The sequence below is a fragment of the Lytechinus variegatus genome, chromosome 13 (genome assembly GCF_018143015.1).
Source record: "Lytechinus variegatus isolate NC3 chromosome 13, Lvar_3.0, whole genome shotgun sequence".
In the NCBI taxonomy this organism is placed as follows: domain Eukaryota; kingdom Metazoa; phylum Echinodermata; class Echinoidea; order Temnopleuroida; family Toxopneustidae; genus Lytechinus; species Lytechinus variegatus.
The window spans coordinates 4,213,723-4,235,025 of NC_054752.1; the positions used below are offsets into that span (position 1 = coordinate 4,213,723).

Genomic DNA, 21,303 nt, shown 5'->3' on the forward strand with positions numbered 1-21,303 from the left:
CGTTCTCTAAAATTTTAGTCAGCGTATTAAGAATGGAATGATATCTACAAAATACATCGGAGGACAACCTGACTATATTGTCCTTCTCGCTTTATTGGAGACACTCTTTCACCCTGGCCCAGTACTTCAGGGTTGATGTCTTATTGAAACCATCGGGACCGCCGTTGTGTATGCGGGCGAAGTCTTCACACGTAGGGATATGACCGAGGCGCCTCTCGACAGCGTAGCGCGCCATATAGCCCTGGACTGCATCTCCGCTGCATCCGAAGTCAGCAGAACACTTTCTCCAAGCTATGGATACAAAATACAAAGAGATCACCAAGAAGTGAGAAAGGAAGGCTTAGATAAGGTAGATGGCTTGTATTTTAAATTTAGGCTATGGTTTATATGGTCTAATTCTGAGGTAAAATTCAAACCGATAATGTCAAAATCTTTTTTTTTAACAATGTTTACTTGTATGAATGTGCTCTTTTTACGTATTAATGGTGGAGAAAGGTATTAAGGTGTCATCCTCGGAAAAAATGATTTTGAGTGTCAAATGAGCTGAATGAATTTTTAATGACCTGTTAAAGAGACTTATGTCACATGGCGTTCCATAGTTTAACTACAGCTTGGTATAGAATGAAACCGAATTCAAATTAAAACTGTGTTTAGAAAGCGGGCAGATGTGTACAACCCATTAAACACCTCTATACATGATTTTGATCGTGAACTATAGAGAGTGGCATTTCATACATCAAGGCCATTACGATTGGCTACAGCGGCTTCAAATCGAAGCCGATAATTACGTCATTACGATTTCGAATTGAATGTTATTTTGTTCGTACGGAAATAGACGGGAACTTCACTTTTAAAATTGAAAACAAATAATGAATATCAGCCCTTGCCTACATCTATACATTTTGAGATTGATATTGAGATAGATAGACAGATAGATGGACAAATAGATCAATCGATTTGGATAGACATATAGATTTCTTTCTTTCTGTCTTTTTCTTTCTCTCCCTTTCTTTTTTTTTCTTTCTTTCTATTTTATTTTTTCTTTCTTTCGATCAGAAAGACAAATTGATATATATATTATTAATGGCTTGGTAGATAGATAGGCAGATATAAATAGATGGGTAAATATACATCAAGATAGATAGATAGATAGATAGAAAGAAAAATTGATAAATATATAGGTAAATAAGTAGATATAAAGCAAGAAAGAAAGATAGATAGATAGACAAATATAAAGAAAGAAAAAAAGAAAGATAGAAAAATAGTTAGACAGTGATGGAGAGAGAGAGAGAGACAGACAGACACAAATATGAAAGGTGTGGACTTACACCCATCGAGGTCACCGCCTTTGAACTTAGCGTCATTCCAATAGTCTTGCTTCAGCTGGTAAGGACCACATGACAAAGATCCGACGTCCACCTGACACAGAGGGTTGGGCATCTTGCATCCGGATTCCACAATGCAAATACACTTCAGACAATCGGATGGAACCGGAGTCGGTAGAATGACATTCTTTGCTATGAAGAGATTAAAACAATCATGACAATAGAATGCTAGTAACGGATGAAAATGAAAATAAGGGCAATTTACTACTACTTCTACAACAACAACAACAACAGCAACAACAACAACAGCAGCAACAACAAAGTACTACTCCTACTACTACTACTACCACTACTACTAGTTCTACTACTACTACTACTACTACTACTACTACTACTACTACTACTACTACTACTACTACTACTACTACTACTACTACTACTACTACTACTACTACTACTACTTCTACTGCTACTACTACACATACTTCTGCTGCTGCTGCTGCTGCTGCTGCTACTACTACTACTACTACTGTTACGATATCAGTATGGATATCTAAGCACTCCATACACCTCCCGCAACATGCCGATACCATGCCTGTTGATTGACCTGCCTAGCTGGCCTGTATAATAAACCTGTATATACGTTCATACCAAAGTCTCCACCAGAGTCCTTTGTATTGGATCATGGTGGCAGCTGAAACCAGTGATCGCCTTTGAAATGACAGGGATCAAGTAACCAGATACTGTATTGTTGGGAAGTAAACTGCATGTCTTTTTACCGAAATTCGCATGCTTCATATAACCTACTAACCCAACCAACGGGTGCCCGCTCGCCCCGGCTATCGCATCGCTACTGTACCGTACCGTACTGTGCATACCCAATGCACTGTCACAGCAAATCACACAGTGTTGTGAGAAGGAGCGAGATGCTAACGGTAACTGTAAACAATCAAATATAGCCTGAATAAGTTATAACTGTGTTCAATCACTGGCACAGAGGTCTGCATCATAAGATCAACATACACTAAAAGTTGATAAAACCTAAATTACTTAATTTTCTGGACTGGAGTGTGAACAATGAATTAATATTTTCCTAATATTAATTGTAAATCTGGAGTGTGAGAAGTGAGTGGGAGTGACCAGCATTTTCACTGCATGAAACACCTAATGACATTCACACAGGGCTGTGAGTGCGTTACAGGTATCATCACCAGTCGACCTGTGACTGTAAGGAGCGTTCACACGTGGATATAATCAGACATTAATATCTACACTCATTCATTTAAATACCTAATACGTACAGCGAACATACACAATGAGTAGTGGAAAATATCCAGAAATGAACTGGGAGGCAACAGACCTACCCGAAGAGTTCCAGCTTTTCAGACAAAGAATGGAGCTGATTCTAGCAGACCAAGACATAACTGATCAGAGAAAAGTGGCTATAAAAATCAAGATTGCTGTAGGCAATGAAGGCTTGCGTCGAATCAATGCATCGGGGCTATCAGAGACCGATAAAGAAAAACCGCAAGAGCTATGGAGACTATTAGAGGCACAGTTAAAGGTCAATATCAATTTTCGCATACACCGCTTAGAGCTCATGCGGTACAGGCAGAAACCAGATGAAACGATCGATGAATTCGTTACCAGGTGTAGGGACAAAGCCAAAAATTGCGATTTCGAGGAAGCTGAGTTAAATGAGCGAATCATGGAGCTAGTGATTGCGTCAACTCCAAGTCTCGAATTCCAAAAGTCATTGCTAGATCAACCGAAAGGTTACAAGGTCGAACAAATTTTGGTAGAAGGTCGTAAATACGAGGCAGTTGCTGCGAGCCGACAATGTCTCGAGACACTAGACCCTAAACAGAATATCGATTCGTTCAAGCGTAACCAGGGACGAAAAGCATGTGGTAACTGCGGACGTTTCCACAAACCTCGTCAGTGCCCTGCGTATGACGATGAGTGCCGTGCCTGTGGCACCAAGGGCCATTGGGCCAAATTCTGTCGTAAATCGAAAAATGATCGTAGTCGTAAACAGAATCGTAGATCAGATGACCGAAGATCAGACACGGTATCTGATGATCGGAAACCAAGACAAAACAAATCACGATCAAAGTCGAAAAGTCGAAAGAGTAAACCAATAAGCGAAATGGACATAACCCATGATACTACCACAGATCATGATCATTATCAATCTACAGATAGTCCATTCAACATAGTACTGTTCGACACCTTACACACTAATGGACCACACACAGTTGTAAATCCAGAAGGTACTGTAGCATTTGCTAACATTGACATAATATGCCCACAGAGAGTAGGTCAACATAAGCTTTACCTAAAAGTGGACTCGGGGGCAAGTGCTAACACTATCACAGTACGTACCGCCAAAGCAATATACGGTCCAAAGTGGGAATCAGTAGTGAAACAAACAACAATAAAACTTATAGCTTACGGAGAGACACAAATTCCATGTAAGGGTACACTAGACATAAAGTGTAGATACAAGAGTACAAAATGGTCAACACATACATTCTATGTAGCAGATGTCAAGGGTCCAGCGATCCTAGGGTTGTTAGGTTGCACTGACCTTGGAATTATCACAATTCACTCAATGCACAACGAAACACCTACAACCAATCCTAAACCTAAACAAACACCTATCACAAGTGTAAGGGATCTCAAACAAGCATATCCAAATCAGTTTGACGCTATTGGTAGTTTCCGAGGGAAGGCAATGCTTCATGTCAAAGATGATGCTAAACCTACCATAGACGCACCCCGCAAGTGCAGCGTACACTTGAAAGACAAAATCAAGGCAGAACTGGACAAAATGGAGCAGCAAGGAGTCATCAGAAAAATTGAGTACCACACCGATTGGTGCAGCTCCATGACCACTGTTGTGAAGAAAGATGGATCCATCAGGATTTGTCTTGACCCCAGGAGGTTAAATGATGCCTTGAAGAGATGCCCGCACAAGGTACCAACCTTGGAAGAGGTCCAACCTGTCTTCGCAGGAGCTCAGTACTTCTCTAAGTTAGACGCGAAGGCTGGTTACTGGTCGATTCACCTAGCAGAGGAGTGCCAGGATCTCACCACATTCCGTACACCATTTGGAAGGTACTGCTTCCAAAGACTACCATTTGGGTTATGTACTAGTCAGGATATCTTCCAGCAGCATATGGATAGGATTGTCCAAAATGTGCCAGGCTGCATATGCATCGCAGATGACATAGCGATCATAGGAAGAACGGAGGAGGAACACGATAGGAATCTCTACAAACTCATGGAGACGGCAAAGCAAGAAGGCTTAGTGTTCAAAAGCTCCAAATGTACTATCAAGAAGGAAGCCATCAACTTCTTTGGTTCCAAGTACACTAGATCAGGTATCTACCCAGATCCGAGCAAGGCAAGGTAGAAGCTATCACCTCAATGCCATCACCCAAGGACAAAGAAGATGTTCAGAGATGCCTAGGATTATTCACATACCTAGCAGCATACATTCCTAACTTCTCAGAGAAGTCAGCGCCACTTCGAGAACTTCTACACAAGGAAGTACCATTCATCTGGGACGATGGTCATGAACATTCCTTGAACAGCCTGAAAAGTGCAGTATCATCAGGTGCATGTCTACAATTCTATGACCCAAAGAAAGAGACAACTCTTGAGGTAGATGCATCGATGAAAGGGCTAGGAGCATGCCTGCTCCAGCAAGGCAAACCAGTTGCATTTGCATCCAAAAGTCTTTCTACTGCACAATCCAACTATTCCAACATAGAGAGGGAAACCTTAGCCCTAGTAATTGGTATCAACCGCTTCCATACATATCTGTTCGGGAAGGAATTCACCGTCATAACAGACCACAGACCATTGGAAATGATATGGAAGAAACCTCTTAGAAGTGCTACACCACGTCTACAGAGATTGCTTATCAAAGTCCAAGGATACCGATGTCAAGTCAAGTATCGACCAGGAAAAGACATGATTCTTTCCGATACCTTGAGCCGACTTCCTAATCCCAAGGAAGCACGCGATGTTCCGCTAGATGTCAGAGTGGAATCCATCTGCTCTGAAGCCGAAGATTCGCACCAGATTGACTTGATATACTTCGGACAACACAAGAGAACAGAGCTTCAGAGAGAAACAGCTAATGATCCTATTCTCAGATCACTATGGCAAATAGTCACTCAGGGATGGCCTGAGACCATCCAAGAATTGCCGACATCCCTTCGTCAATTTTGGTCTTACAGAGATGAAATCGGAGTATCACACGGAGTACTCTTCAAGGGAAGTCAAGTCATCATACCGAAGACACTAAGGAATGACATCCTTAGACAGCTTCATCTAGGACACATGGGAATCGAAAGCACGAGACGACTTGCTCGTGAGACAGTGTTCTGGCCAAACATCAACAAACATCAACAAACATCAGCTGATAAAGCAGTGTGAAACATGCCAGAAACACCAAGCAAGACAGCAGAAAGAGCCACTGCATCCCCATGATGTACCACCAGCACCATGGACCAGACTGGGAAGTGACTTGTTCATGCTCAATAGACAAGAGTATCTACTCGTTACTGATTACTATTCCAAGTATCCGATCATTGCTAAGCTAACCGATACATCCAGTGCAGCTATAGCAAGACAGATGACGGGAATCTTCAGTCTGTTCGGTCCACCAGAAGAGATTGTGTCCGACAACGGTCCACAATTTGTCGGAAAACCATTCCAAGACATGTGCAAGAAGTGGAATATCAAGCACATCACTTCTTCACCGCACTATCCAAGATCCAACGGATTAGCTGAGAGAATGGTTCGTACAATCAAGAATCTGTTGACAAAGTGTTCTCAAACTAGCCAAGACAGTCAACTAGCCATGATGCACCTGAGAGCAACACCAGTTGACAATAACTTGAGATCACCAGCAGAGATGTTGTTTGGAAGACCCATCCGAACCACATTGCCAAGTCACTATCTTTCGAGAGATTCTGCTGCCACCGAGTTTCTCTTGAATAGGCAAGACAAAATGAAGGAAGTGCATGATCGACATGCAAGTTCTGATCTGCCACCACTGCATGTAGGACAGCCAGTGAGAGTTCTGCATCCAAGAGACAACACTTGGATACCAGCCAAAGTATCCAAAATCTGTGAAGAACCTCGATCCTACGAAGTTTCAACGCCGAATGGAGGAATCTTGAGGAGAAATAGATCTCACTTGAGGGAAGTTCCATCCACCAACCCAACTCCAAAGCGTGTGAGGTTCGAAGAAGACCACTCCACAGAAACTCAACCAGAGGAAGACAACGTCCAACGAACACCAATGTCCAACTCTAACTCTAATCAATCTCAACAGACACACTCACAAACCACGAGGTCTGGACGCACTATTCGCAAACCAGAGAGATTCATGTTTGAAGATTGAACATTATGAACACTCTAAACTCTCAAACAAAGAAGAGAAAGAGAAGAAAGAAGACAACACTGAAGACATTAGTGTAGTTTTAAGTTTATTATGTGCATGTATAAACATTGTACATTATTTTTGGTATGTCAAGATAGTGTACGAAATTATCAAAAAGACACTATAACCAAAACTTATTGTTTGGAAATATTGATTTCAGGATCAATCCGGTTATCCAAATTATTTTCAGTTTTGCACAAGATTGAAGTTATGTAAAATTGAAGATGCATACAGTTTATCACAAATTGGTATTATTCTCACAAACCAAACAGTTTCTATATTATTATCTGATAAATCATAACTAAGCCAAATTACCAAAATTTGCAGACTACCAAAAGTATTGTTTGAAAACAATATCATTGAAATTTGAAATTCTCAATCTTATCAGAAGAAGGGGGATGTTACGATATCAGTATGGATATCTAAGCACTCCATACACCTCCCGCAACATGGATACCATGCCTGTTGATTGACCTGCCTAGCTGGCCTGTATAATAAACCTGTATATACGTTCATACCAAAGTCTCCACCAGAGTCCTTTGTATTGGATCACTACTACTACTACTACTACTACTACTACTACTACTACTACTACTACTACTACTACTTCTACCACCACTACTACTAGTTCTATTACTACTACTACTACTACTACTGCTGCTGCTGCTGCTACTACTACTACTACTACTACTACCACTACTACTACTTCTACTGCTACTACCACTACTACTAGTTCTACTACTACTACTACTATTACTACTACCACCACTACTACTACTACTACTGCTACTACTACACATACTTCTGCTGCTGCTGCTGCTGCTGCTGCTACTACTACTACTACTACTACTACTACTTCTACCACCACTACTACTAGTTCTACTACTACTACTACTACTGCTGCTACTACTACTACTACCACTGCTGCTGCTGCTACTACTACTCATACCAAAGGATTGGATAAATTAATGGATGGATACATCCATGAATAGATTAATTAATTGAAAAAAAATGAGAACGATGATAAAAAATGATGACAATATAATTCTGAACTTATTGACTGTTAAAAAGATTCACTCAGTGAGATATGCAATGGAATTTTGTAAAAATTATGATGACAGTGCAAAATATGACAGTGGAACGAAAATACAATAGTTTGAAAAACAAACAGCGGAGAGAAACATCCCTGGCAACTCGTGTCATGATGATGTGCTTTAGATTATATTTTTTGTAGGGCTCCTCTAGCGAGCAAAACATCAATTTATTTACATCATTTTCAACAGAACAAAGTAATGAGGTAAAAAATAGTTACATACAGACAAAATAAATTCAGGCATGTACAGTATGTTTTGGTAAGAACCCGAATATAGGAGAAAATTTAATCCTTCAGAAAGTCTCAATTGGAGAGGAGATTAAACTTTGGAAAAAATGGATTTGTTTTGAATTAAACGCCATATAATTGTTATAACGTTTGTTTTAATTGTCTATCTCAAAGATACCTTAGCAAATTTGTCAACACGTCAATTTACAGCAGTGCGCTATCTTCAGCGTCAGATTTTTCACGTTCATGAGTTAACGGAGGTGTTGCAGTTCGTCACCTTTATGTCAAAAATTCAGCAATGTTCATTTGTGTCCCGTCATAGAAGTAAGTTTCGTAGATTAATCAGATAATAGGGGAGATAATGTGTTGATTATATAATTATGTCAAGAAAGTCAAAGAGAGTTATTGACGAAAAATAGAAGTAAAAATTCATTATAAATGTACACGTGAAAAGAGGTTGAAGTTAGTAGACAAATTTTGGCTTGAAAGGCTCGTGTTAAATCTAATTACAATTGTCTTAAATGCACATAACTGAAATTTGTGCTATAAAGTAAAAGATATAAGATGTCGAAAATCTGAATATTTAATTCATGAAAAGCTTCAGTTGAAAGCTTTGTTTAGTTTTTGGGAGCAATTAGTGATGTTGGAAAATGTGAATATGAACATTTCCAGGAAGTTTAGTTCTGTTTGGATTTATAATCTTAGCAAGAGCATGAAAATATAAGACTTTTTTTAGTGAGAATAAAGAGACAAAATATGTGGGTTTAATTTCATATTACAAAGTTTGGATGTATTTTAAAACATATCTATGCTTAAGACAAATTGCTCATTGTGAGGTGAAATTACATAAATTTATATAGATATACAAAAGGATACAAAAACATGGTCATGAGTCTGATACATAAACGTTTGGTGAACTCATGAAGTGTATTTTAAAAAATGAATAGAATCAGTTTCGGAAGAAAACTAGTTTTGGTTCATGAATAATTGCATGTACATTTAATATAGAGAAAGCAGTTTTAAAAGCTATAAGGGATTTGTTTCGGCATAGTTGAACTCGACTATGCGTTGATGACGCCCTGCAAAATTTGGGCAATGATTTTTTCTGCCTTTTGTATGAGGAGTGATTTTGATAGAAAATAATATTGTCTGCTACATTCAGACTTTCAGTTGGTTTATATTAGTCTTAATCCATGCTTTTACTATAAACAATGAAAGTCAATTTTGTTCAGCATATTTAGTAATACTTTGATGGACAAATGAAGATGCATCAAGACCAGGTTACACAAAATATTCGTTTGAAAGTGCATGTTTTAATTCAGGATGAGATGACTCAAAATATGCTGTTTTGTTTTATCATTTCAGATTGAATAAAATCTACAAATCTACTGTAGAAATATCTCAATTCCATGGTTCACATCTCGGCTTGTTCTGTGCTATCCACAGTATATGATATTTATCTATAAGTAGAAGTAAAACAAAACATAGTATATAAGCAAAATATCATAATTATTATAAAATAAAATTCTGAGAAAATGGAGGGATCCACTAAAAAACAGTGCTTGTATTGTGTGGACCCCTCTAAATAATTATTTTAGAATTGCCTACGAAGACAGACACGAAGGTGACAAAACAGAGAACAGCAGTACAAACAAAACAAAGAACAAGAAACAAAAGAAAAAAAAAGAAAAAATGGAAACACACAAAGGATACGAAAATAAAAAGGGAAAAGAGATAAAGAAAGATAATAGAGATAATAGAGCAGGATTTCAACACGCGGATAATGATAATTAAAAAAATAAGTTAAGGAGGCATGAAATGGTGAATCTAATGATAAAATTATTTAGAATTCAGTAAATGATGACCTGTATGATTTCAGAAAATTATTTTTAAGTTTCATTTTAAAAGAACAGAGGGATGGGCTTTTAATGATATCTTCACTAAGGGAGTTCCAGAATCTCGGGCCATCGTATGTAAATGGTTTTTTTTTAGCTAATAGTGTTCTTAAAGCCTGTGTATAGCTTTGGTAAAGGGTCAATAATGTGATTGATAATCGAATATCATCTAATATGACAGTCTTAATGAAGCGTAGCGACCGTTAGATTTTTTTCCAACTGCACTTTTCTGAGAAAATTTCAAATATTCAAATCGCCCTCTCTTGGCGATGCTTTTTTTTAATTAAAAAATGGGCATTCAAGCACTTATCTTATAAATTTAGTGATTAGATATCCAAAAGTTACAGACAAAGAACATATCTTGAAAGTTTCAGCCCATTCCATGATTTGGAATAGGATTTAATTGAAAGACAAAAACACACAGATATTTTAATTTGATCGGGTGCCCCGATCAAGTTAAATTTCCATGTAAAATCGCAAAATTTATCCTGTAAAACACATTTTCATTTCATATCCTCCACATCATAACTGTTATAGGGCATATCCATTCATATTAGCTAGCAATGAATTGGAATAGTGATAGGTGCATTTTGGTGGATTTACCAAAACTATACACAAGCTTTAAATGAGGTAAATGGAACTCATTAGACTGTCTAGTAGGGTAATGATGAAATGAACGATTTTGTGGGAACATTGAATCAAATACGTGAGGAAGTGAATTGTTATTATATTTATACATAAATTGGCCTAAGTGAAAAAATAATAGATCATTTATTTTCAGCAGTTTGTTTTTAGCAAACAATGGGTCTGTGTGTAAAAGAAATGAAGAATGGTTAATTATACGGAGAGACTTCTTTTGTAATAAGAGAAGTCTGTTTAATAAAACTTGGTGGGTATTGCCCTAAACGAGAATGCCGTAGTTCAAATATGGTAAGATTAAAGAAGAATAAAGCATTAATAGGGTTTGTGGAGGAAAATGAAATTCCAGTTTATTTATCATGCCGATGTTGCATGAAATCGCTTTACAAATATTTTCAATGTGATATTTCCACGAAAGTTTGTTATCACACTTATGCCTAGGAACTTTATAAACGAAGTCTTGGTGTTTTTTGTACGCCGTTTCTTTGTCTTTTACTTTTGGAATGTAGGTATCTAATTTATTACAAAAAATATCAAGGAAGTTTTCAAATGATGCATTAACATCATCTGAGTTGTAGACACGCGACCAGTCTGAAGATTCTAAAGAAGCGTCAAGTCGGGCTATGTTTTCATGAGTTGGTCTTCGCCTTGATGGCCGGTGTAGATTGTTTAGTGGGCGCCTAAGGGTGAAATGCGACATAATTGGAAAATGATCGGTTATGTCGGATATGACTACAGAAGAATCCGGCGAAGGCAGGGTATTACAAAAAATATTATCTATGAGTGTGGCGGAATGAGTCGCCATACGAGTGGGTTTCGATATCAAAGGCAAGAATGAGGCAGTCAAGAATATATCGAGGAATTCATGGGATATGTTATTATTTTCATGTTTCAAAATATTAATATTAAATCTAGTCTCCCATTATAAAGACGTCTTCGTTTACAAAGAGTGGATCTTTTAACAAATCTGAAAGGTAGAGGAGTCTTGTAGTGCCTTGATGCTCGGCCTTGGCCTTAAGGCGCCTTAAGGCCTATTTTTTCAAAGCCTTGGCCTTGAACATTCGAGCCTTGGCATTGAGAGGGCCTTGGCCTTGGCCTTGAGGATTTTGAGCCTTGAAATTTCAAGGCATTTTCAAGGCATTTTCAAGGCTTTTTCAAGGCTTTTTGTATTTTGTACTTTCATTTGTTTTATAAAAGTAATTATAAATGTTTCAATTGTTCTGTACATCTAATGACACTAAATACTACCAGTCAGCCGCAGCAGAAGCAGTAAGTGTACTTAGCAGTGCCATCAATTGCAATTATCATCACATAATTATGTAACAAAGAGAAATGATGAAAATTAATATTATTTATTGGTAATATGATGTAATCATGACTAATAAGGATAATGACAATATCAATAATAATGATAATAATTATGATTAGGATTATAGTCAGTGGCGTAATTACAGGGGGGCATGGGGGCACGTGCCCCCATGCCCCCCCTATCGGCTGACTAAAAAAAAGGAGGAAAAGAGGGAGAAAGGAAGAGAAACGTAGTGGGAAAGAAGACATTAATGTTCATTATAATGTCATAATTATGTTATGTTACATTACATAAGAAACATTTTTTTCATATAAATGAAACATAATTGGCTCAGGGCATATATGTCTTCATTGTTCCTGGTGCTCCCATTGTCTGTTTACCGAGATATATAATCCTGTTATACTAAAACCTCCCGTTTTCAAGTCAATATACACCAAACTACCAAATATATTTCCTCGCACTTCGAGTTATTCTTTTACATGAACAATAGTATGCTTCTTTTTCATGAATACTTTAAGTGATTGTCCCATTTTAAGGTCTTAATATAAAACATTTCCTGTCCGTGCTTACGTTCGCAGTAGTGGATTGGTGAAAGATGTCTGCTCTCCATCAATTCCTAGAATGAGTCCTTAAAATGTCTCTTTTTCTGTTTTCTGATCTGAATATCAAAAATTTTCAGCTCGCGCTTCGCGCTCGCATCATTTGGTTAGTGAACTACGTAAGGTGTTCTTGAATTCCTACAAACAAGCCTTAAAATGCCACTCTTCAGGTCTGAATTTCCTAAATTTTCAGCTCGCGCTTTGCGCTCGCAAGATTTGATTAGTAAGATGGGTATGTTAATCATGATTACAAGTGCTTTATGTGCATGTTTAGATGTAATTCTAACAAAATCAGCAAGCGCTTATTGGCACTCCCATTAAATGACTATGGTGAGATGTGTATAATCTTAATAGATAAAAGATTCCTAAAATATAGTCCTTAAAATCTTCCTGTTTGGGGTCAATATTTACAAAAATTTCAGTTCGCGCTTCGCGCTCGCATTATTTAGCGAGACAGGTACGTATCATGATTACAAAAGATTGATTGTAATGTCCCTTTTTAGGTTTGAATATCAAAAATTTTAAGCTCGCGCTTCGCGCTCGCATTATTTGACTAGTGAGATACATGTCCGTTTATTGGCACTGTCCTTATAAAAATATCTCTATTAGGTCAGTATACCTGGCAACTGGGCGCGCTTTGCGAGCTCACTAGGCAGTTCCAAGTTTTTGCAGGTGCCCCCAATGCCGTGACCCACGGTACGCCACTGATTATACTGATTTTATGACAGGAATAATTCTGACAGATCTGACTGCAATTTTGACAACAATTTTCATACTTTAAAAATAGCTTACTCTAAAGAATGATAACAAGGTTGATTTCTATTCCATTAGGTTTTCCTTGTATTATTTTCTTTGACCAACAAGAATGTTTTAAGTCTTAATGATATTCTGAAAAGATTCGGTAAACTTGAACACAAACTTCAATTTCGTCATTTCCAAATGGGCTATGGCATCAATGGCATGATGAGCCAAAAATTTTGAGGGGCCAAGCATGGCATACAGAGCAAAATTGTAGGTTTCAAAATCAACAAATTTTGGATTGTGCTTGCATAAATTATTGTTAAGTAAGGTTCGCATTGAATTTACACAATAAAATGCTTAGAATGTCTAGTTTTTAGGTCGAAATATTACAAATTTTTGAGCTCGCGCTTTGCGCTCGCATTATTTGATTGGTAAGTTATGTATCCTATTTATGAGTCACTAAATGCAGTCCAGAACAGCTTCCTTTTCTGGTCAGTAAAAATTTCAGCTTGTGTTTTGTGCTCGCGTTAATTTGTTTAGTAAGATGCACACCTTTTTCATGATTACAAAAACAGCTCAAAATATTTAAATTTCATTTCTTATTACATCTTATTACAACATCTCGCAAGGATGCCCTTTTAACAGTGATTAGCACCATAATTGACCCAAAATCAAGTTTTACAACTTCAAAATTGATTTTTTTTTTCAAAACCACTTGCTCGCTATGCTTTCTATAGCGGGAAATTAAAGCCTAAATCAAAATATCTGTCTTATCAATTAGAAATCCCTTATAAAAGCTTTGCTGAACTGCACCAAAATTCTCATTTTGACTTATATTGTAAGGCATTTTTGGCTTTGACCTCCCCCCCCAAAAAAAATTACATTCTGCCTCCCCTGTACCAGGTAGAGGAGAAAGACATATGTTGAGAATGGGCATACCAGGATCAGATCACCTTGGTAATAATAATTATTGCAATGTGAATCGCCTAGAACAATAATTAAATGTTTTTATGTCTAAATCTACATGATCTATCATGAAATTATTTTCGTTTTAAATGTACAAGGGTAAAAAATTTTGCTCGCTCACACCTTTTATACATTGGTCCTGTGTGTCATGTATGCCGCCTAAGCATTGTTGTCTAATTTTTTTTCCATGTATTGTACAATTGAAATGCCTTGGCCTTGGCCTTGAGGTTTTCAGGCCTTGGCCTTGGCCTTGGGTTTCCATGCCTTGGCCTCAGCCTTGGTTATTGAAGCCTTGGCCTTGGGTATTAAAGCCTTGGCCTTGGCCTTGGCCTTGGAGGTTTGAGCCTTGACTACAACACTGGGAAAAAATCATTTGAATTAGAATTTGGAGGTCTATACATAATGCCTATGATTATATTTTTAGAAGTGGGAATATTAATTTCTATAAAAAGAGACTCTACAATTTCGTTTGATTTAATAAATTCTTTATGAGTTATATATATAATCGTAATTTTTAGAAACGTAGAGGGCAACCCCTCCACCAGACCTATTTTGTCTGCTTTTAACGATGAAGTCATATCTATCCAGGGCAAATGGAAGGTTAGACTCGCTGGATAACCAAGTTTCCGAAAGTCCAATTATAGAAAAGGGAAATTTGGAAGGATTATCTATTAACAATTGGAATTCCTCAAAATGCTTACTTATGCTTCTAATGTTAAAGTGTAAAAGAGAAAACGTATCTATGGAGAATTGTTTAGTAATTTCTTTAAATTGAAACTGGGTTATATATTCAGATGAAGGACTTAGAATTTCGTCTTCACCAGGGTGCAAATCAAAAGTTTCGGTTTCTAAATTTAAAGTGCATGCAACAAAACAGTATATGCTGCATCAGTGTTTTAATTTGTATGACTAGTTGGCGAAGATTGGAGTAAATCAAAAAGGTCATCATCATTCAAAGAAAAGAATGGCTCATCTGCTAAATCAGACGTGAAAGATTGAATAGAATCTCATAATTGAATTTCGTTTTAGTGCTCAGAAAAATAAGAAAATGTCGAGTCCTGCTTAAAACATATGGAGTAGGTTTACAGAGAAACAGATACATGAATAAATGAATGGGAGGAACAAACATTGACATGCAAAAGAAAAATGACAGTGACACAAGACAAAACGAAAAAAATCACATGAACGCACAAGTAACAATAACATCAAACTAAAGTCTTCGTAGGCTTAGCGAACGAACGAACAAATGAACAAAGGAAAAGGGGGAGTATCTTTACAAGTTCCTGGCGAGATGCCCTAAAAATAATTATTGCAGTTCACTCAATGAGACTAATTATGAATGAAACATAAAAAGCTATGTGGTAGCTTTAAGTAAGTAACTATCATTACAACTTCATTTTCTTATCATTCTCTTTGTCTTTTTCTTTGGCCTCTAGATCATAATTATAGCATATATAGTAAAGTGGAGCGTTGGAGCGTTGTGACCCAGTGGATTAGTCTTCGGACTTTGAAACAGAGGGTCGTGGGTTCGAATCCCAGCCATGGCGTAATCCTTCAGCAAGAAACTGATCCACGATGTGCTGCACTCGACCCAGGTGAGGTAAATGGGTACCGGTAGGAAGTAATTCCTTAAGCTGTGTGCGCTATGAACGCCTAGCTTAGCCGGGTAATATAGGAGCGCCTTGAACACCTAACAAGGTGGAAATGTGCGCAATATAAATATCCTATATTATTATTATTATTATTAAAGTACAAAAAGATTTGAAGGCAGAAAAAAGCTCGCAGAAATGCAGGTTATAAAATTTCGGTACCCTTAAAGCGTGCCGAAAAGTATGAATGAAAGTAGGTTGACTGTGTGATAGTAAACTATGTGTATAAAAAAATGAAACTGTATAGAGTATAGAGGCCAAAGAAAAAGACGAAACAGACCGGTGAGACATGCATTGTATCTGAAACAACATTAGGTCAATTACTATATAAAAACTGAATAAGTAATAGCTCTATGGAATAACTTTAAAGAAATATATAAACAGGTATACATATACAAACACACACATGTATACACAATGAATACACATACATATAGACACGCATTACGCCAAATGAACAGGGTTCCGTAGACTCGGCATTCTAAGTGAAGGACATGAAAAAAACGAAAGAAAATAATGAAAAGAGTGTTACAGGGAATGAGCGAATACAAAGGAAGGAGATGGAGAGAGAGGTTGGAACGAGAAAGGCCGCGCATTTATACCTCACTTTCCTCATCGAGTCAGCAAACCCTGTGCATTTGACAGTTTGCATTTTTGTATACCTAATTTAGAAGAATGAAAAGTAACATTTCCTAATGATTTAACATAGTTGATATAGGATGAGGTTATGTATGCATTGAATTGCTTGATTTGGCAATTACATTCGTTAAACAGAAAAGACAGTTAAACCAAGAATCCTTATTTTAGGATTGACGTAATTATGAAAGAGAAAAAAACACCTTTAAATTGAGATGAAGGGGCCATGCAAAAATGTAACGTTTGAAAGCTTGGATAGACAATATGATAAAGAATGTGGTACTTAATTGCAGTTCAGCATGCAAAACAATTCGAACATGAAAAAGGAGGGCATGCAATGACTGAAACATTCGGAAGTTTGAAGGGGGAGACTAAAATGTACAATCGGCATGCAGAACAGTTCAAACATGAAATACAGAGGGCATGCAAGAAATGCAATATACAAAGGAGTACTTTAAATGGCAGAAAACTTCAATTAAATATAATAGAATTACCTCCGGCATGCAAGGCGATTAAATCAAAATAGCCAAAAATTTACAAATGAAATGAAGTGATTATGCAAGAAAAAATTTCAAGTTTACTGAGAGATATAAATAGAGAGAGAAAACGAACACAAATAAACAAGACAAGCATGCAACAAGATTCACATTCCGTACGCCTTACCTGGAATTTGATGTCCTGTTTATCTTTATGCCAGATTTTAGGGCATCCCTTGTTAAAAAATAGCTGGTAATTGACGTTATTGGAAAGGAACGAAAGGCCCTATCTCACCAAAGGAGACGTCGCCGCGACAGTCCCCAACTTATCAGTCGCTGCAGTCGCGGAGACGTCTCGGAGACAAAAATGGCTTGCGCTCTCACCAAGAAGACGTCTCGATGGAACGTTTGAAAGATAATACACCTGACTAGGAGCAGGAGGAGGGATATCAGCACGCGTTCAGTCACGTGGTTTCTGAAGTGGGTCAAACAGTGTGAAGAAGTGTCGCGGAGACGTCTCCGCAATGTATTATAATTTTTGTTGGTCTCCAGCAGGTCTTCGCGATGTCTCTGAGACGTCTCTGAGACATCGCGGAGACATCGCGGCGACGTCTCAGCAGTCGCGGATATCATTAGTCTCCAAGACGTCGCAGCAACTGATGGAGACTTCTCGGAGACGTCGCGGAGACTAGAAACAGTCTCCAAAAATATTAAACATGTTTAATCTTCTTGCGACTCCTCGGAGACTCTGTAATTTTCATGAGACGTCTCAGAGATGTCGCGGAGACGTCTCTGCAACTAGCAAAATTTGTAGTCCCGAACTAGTCGCGAACTAGTTTCAAGCCCAGTGAGATACCCCCTTAAGTCATCAAAGAAAACATTATCAATGAGGAAGGAATTTTGGAAAAAAAAACTCGTGGACCCCGAGGAGAGTCGTCATTCACTAGGTATCAAAAGAAATTCAGATATAAAAGATTACCAAGAAACAAGGCAGGACTTAAATAAGAGCGTATTGGAATTGCAAATTAGCATGACTTGCATGTGAGGAATAAAAGTAGTAAGAGGTTATCGACCATTTTTAACAAATGCACGCAATTAAAGTTTGACGACGAATGACATTGTCTAAACTAATTGTCAATGCTAAATCACAAGAATTCACCTTAAGATAACAAGGAAAGAAAAGAAGTTAGGTGGAGTCCAGAAATCAATAGGGCATTCCTTACTATGGTCGATAAAATTTTGGAAATGAAAGGAAAAAAAAGCTAACAAAATACGCTTTCCATCTTCAACAAAAGGCGATATAAAGGTGTGACTGTGGAAGTCATTTGACATTGATTTACAGGTTACATGTACATATGAAAAGAAATAAAGGAGAGAGGCGGGAAAGAGGCGAAAACCTAAACATCAGCTCTGGTATGCTATCCTCCTTAGATCGTATACATCGGAGGTAGCTCAGTCTATGGATTTTTCAAAATAGTGGGGGGGGGGGTCATTTGATCACTTTAGGATGCTTGATCCTAAAGGTATATCTTTATCATTAACGTGATAATGGTAATTGAAGTGTACGGAGATGAATTTTGATACCAAAGGTATTGAGAATATGCATTTTTTTTATTTTTTATGTAATCATTCGGATTAGTTCGATTTGCTACAGTTGTATACTGCTACATGGTAAACTACAAAAGATTTGACGTTTGCAAATCAAGATTTGCAGAATGAGTGTAAATATAGATATAAATAATTATGGACATTGAAACTTTGAATTAAAGGTATAATATTGTCTATTTTCAGATGTTATTATGTTATGGTTTAGCCTCGATATTTTTCTTGTGCATTTGCATTGTTCAGACAAATACACATCTGCTATAGGGGTCCACAAAATCATTCATATTACTTAAACTCCTGTAAATGAATTTATCATTGATTCATGTATCATTAATTAATCCATTCTTTCATCCATTCTTTCATCCATCCTTCCATCTATTCAATCACTCACTCACTCCCGTCCACAGCCGTCCACTTGATACTCACTCGCCCACGCCCTCTCACTCACTCACACACTGAACTCGCTCGCTCACTCACTCACTCATTCACTCACTCACACACCCACTCGCTCGCTCACTCAATCACTCACTCACTCATTCACCCACTCACTCACTCACACACTGAACTCTCTCGCTCACTCACTCATTCACTCACTCACTCACACACTCACTCGCTCACTCACTCACTCACTCACTCACACACTCACTCGCTCACTCACTCACACACCCACTCGCTCGCTCACTCACTCACTCACCCACTCACTCACACACTGAACTCGCTCGCTCACTCACTCACTCACTCACATTTCACACACTCACTCGCTCGCTCACTCACTCACTCACGCACTCTCTCATTATAGCACACACATACACAGTTACACACTCTAAAATAAGTATGAAGGGAATAAGATTTTAAAAATCTCGCAGGCCTGTGAAACAAATTTTGAAAATTCTGCTTACCATTTTGACCATGATTACCAGCGCGTTTACCAGAACCAGGGAAGACCTCCTTGCAAGAAACAACGATAAACAACACTACACAAAAGATCAGTGTTTTGCTGACAGCCATGATGAAGCCTCATTCGCCGAATCATGGAGGTAGAAAGAATGGCCGAATACAGCTTTACTCGTATAGTATTTACTGGATACAGGCGCTGATCCAGGAGGGGGCCGAGGCGGCCCCGGACCCCCCCCCCTATTTTTTGACAACCTGCAATAGTAACTACGAAAAACAGAAAGAAAAGTAAGAAAGAGATATCATACCCATGGTGTGCAATTTACAGCCTCGTAACGGCCGGCCCAACCCCGAAAGGAAACAAGAAAAATATAAGGGAAAGAACTGAAAAATAGACTTTATATAAAAAAATTCGCTCGTGCTTCGCGCTCGCATAGCCTGTGTAATGAATCCCATTTAAGAGGATTAAATGACACTTCATATATCCAGTTCTGAAATCAATTTGCACACAATATTTTAGCTCGCACATCAAGCTTTCATTATTTTGTTTGATTTACACAAATTGTTATATCTAAATTGTCAGCTCGCGCTGCGCGCTCGCATTGTTTACTTTGTGAGATACCTATCCTGTTTGGAAATTCTTGCCAAAATTTGTCAAAATGCTTCTTTATTATGTCAATATAAAACAGAATTAAGCTCGTGCTTCGCGCTCGCATGCAATTGTTTGAGATATACAGCTTGTTGTTTACTTAAATAAAAACGCGCTTAGACTGTCCAGTTTTCAGGTTGAAATATCAAAATTTTTGAGCTCGCGCTTCGCACTATCATTATTTAATTGGTGATACTTGTATCCTCTTCATTAATCACAAAAAACAGTCCTAATTGAGTCCCTTTTCACGTTACTATAATAAAATTTCGGCTCGCGCTTCGCGCTCGCATTGTTTAATTGGATACTTATCTTTGTTCATGATTATAAAAACTGCTCAGAATCTTCAGTTCTAAGGACATAAAATATCAAAGAATTTTAGCTCGCCCTTCGCGTTCGCATTATATATTAAGACCACATGAGATACCTTATCTTGTTTATAACAATAAGAACTAACATATACTCAAGACTTCTGTCTTTAGTTAGGATTACCCCCCTGAACCCGCCCCCCCCCAAAAAAAAAAAATCAGATTATAGCGGCCAATCGAGAAAAATGTTGATGAAAATATTTGTCGGCCCCCTATTGGCGAAAGCTGGATCCGCCCCTGGGATATGTCTAGACGGTCGAAACTGTTTCTATATGTGAGCTTATATAATGTTTATAAATACGCGAGGATGCATTGGCATGATTGGCACGTATCGCAATCAATACAATGTTCATTATTGCTTTCTATTCGGTCTTTTCACAAAAGGAATCGAAACGTATTATGCACGTAATCACTACGTCTTTTTTTTTTTACAAATATGGATGATTTACGACTTTCCCTTACAAATAATTGATCAAACTGTTTATTTCGGGGAAGTTTCATGTAAACTGTTGACTGAATCGGATTCAAGGCGCGTATTGGCCGGGGGGGGGGGGCGGAAGGGCAGGCAATTCGGGATTATTATATTGTTACTTGGGGTTGCATTGTCGCATCACCCCCAGTAACAGGTTTATAGGGTGTGGCCGTGGGGGTACATGAAGGGGCACATACCCCCGACGGCACTCTATAGGGCGCAAACAATGAATATGAATTGAACGGATCAAACCGCTTGTTCAAAATTAGCGACTAAAAGCCATTCATATTTCAATAAAAAC

General features: G+C 38.0%; 1 protein-coding gene across 1 annotated transcript; it reads right to left on the reverse strand.

The window, feature by feature from the left end:
• Positions 1 to 26: 26 nt before the first annotated feature.
• Positions 27 to 19,663, reverse strand: LOC121426344 (lysozyme-like). Its single transcript, XM_041622615.1, has 3 exons — positions 19,522 to 19,663; positions 1,329 to 1,517; positions 27 to 291 (listed from the first exon to the last, which is right to left on the reverse strand). The coding sequence occupies exons 1-3, from the start codon at positions 19,628 to 19,630 to the stop codon at positions 92 to 94; spliced, it is 498 nt and encodes a 165-aa protein (XP_041478549.1). The 5' UTR covers positions 19,631 to 19,663; the 3' UTR covers positions 27 to 91.
• Positions 19,664 to 21,303: the final 1,640 nt, after the last annotated feature.

What these genes read in the sequence shown, in the direction of transcription:
- LOC121426344 (XM_041622615.1), bottom strand. Translation starts at nt 19,630, where the DNA reads ATGGCTGTCAGCAAAACACTGATCTTTTGTGTAGTGTTGTTTATCGTT. An exon ending in TGGTAATCATGGTCAAAATG is followed by an intron (nt 1,518 to 19,521) that starts GTAAGCAGAATT and finishes ATCTCTTCATAG; the next exon opens with CAAAGAATGTCATTCTACCG. An exon ending in AGGCGGTGACCTCGATGGGT is followed by an intron (nt 292 to 1,328) that starts GTAAGTCCACAC and finishes TTGTATCCATAG; the next exon opens with CTTGGAGAAAGTGTTCTGCT.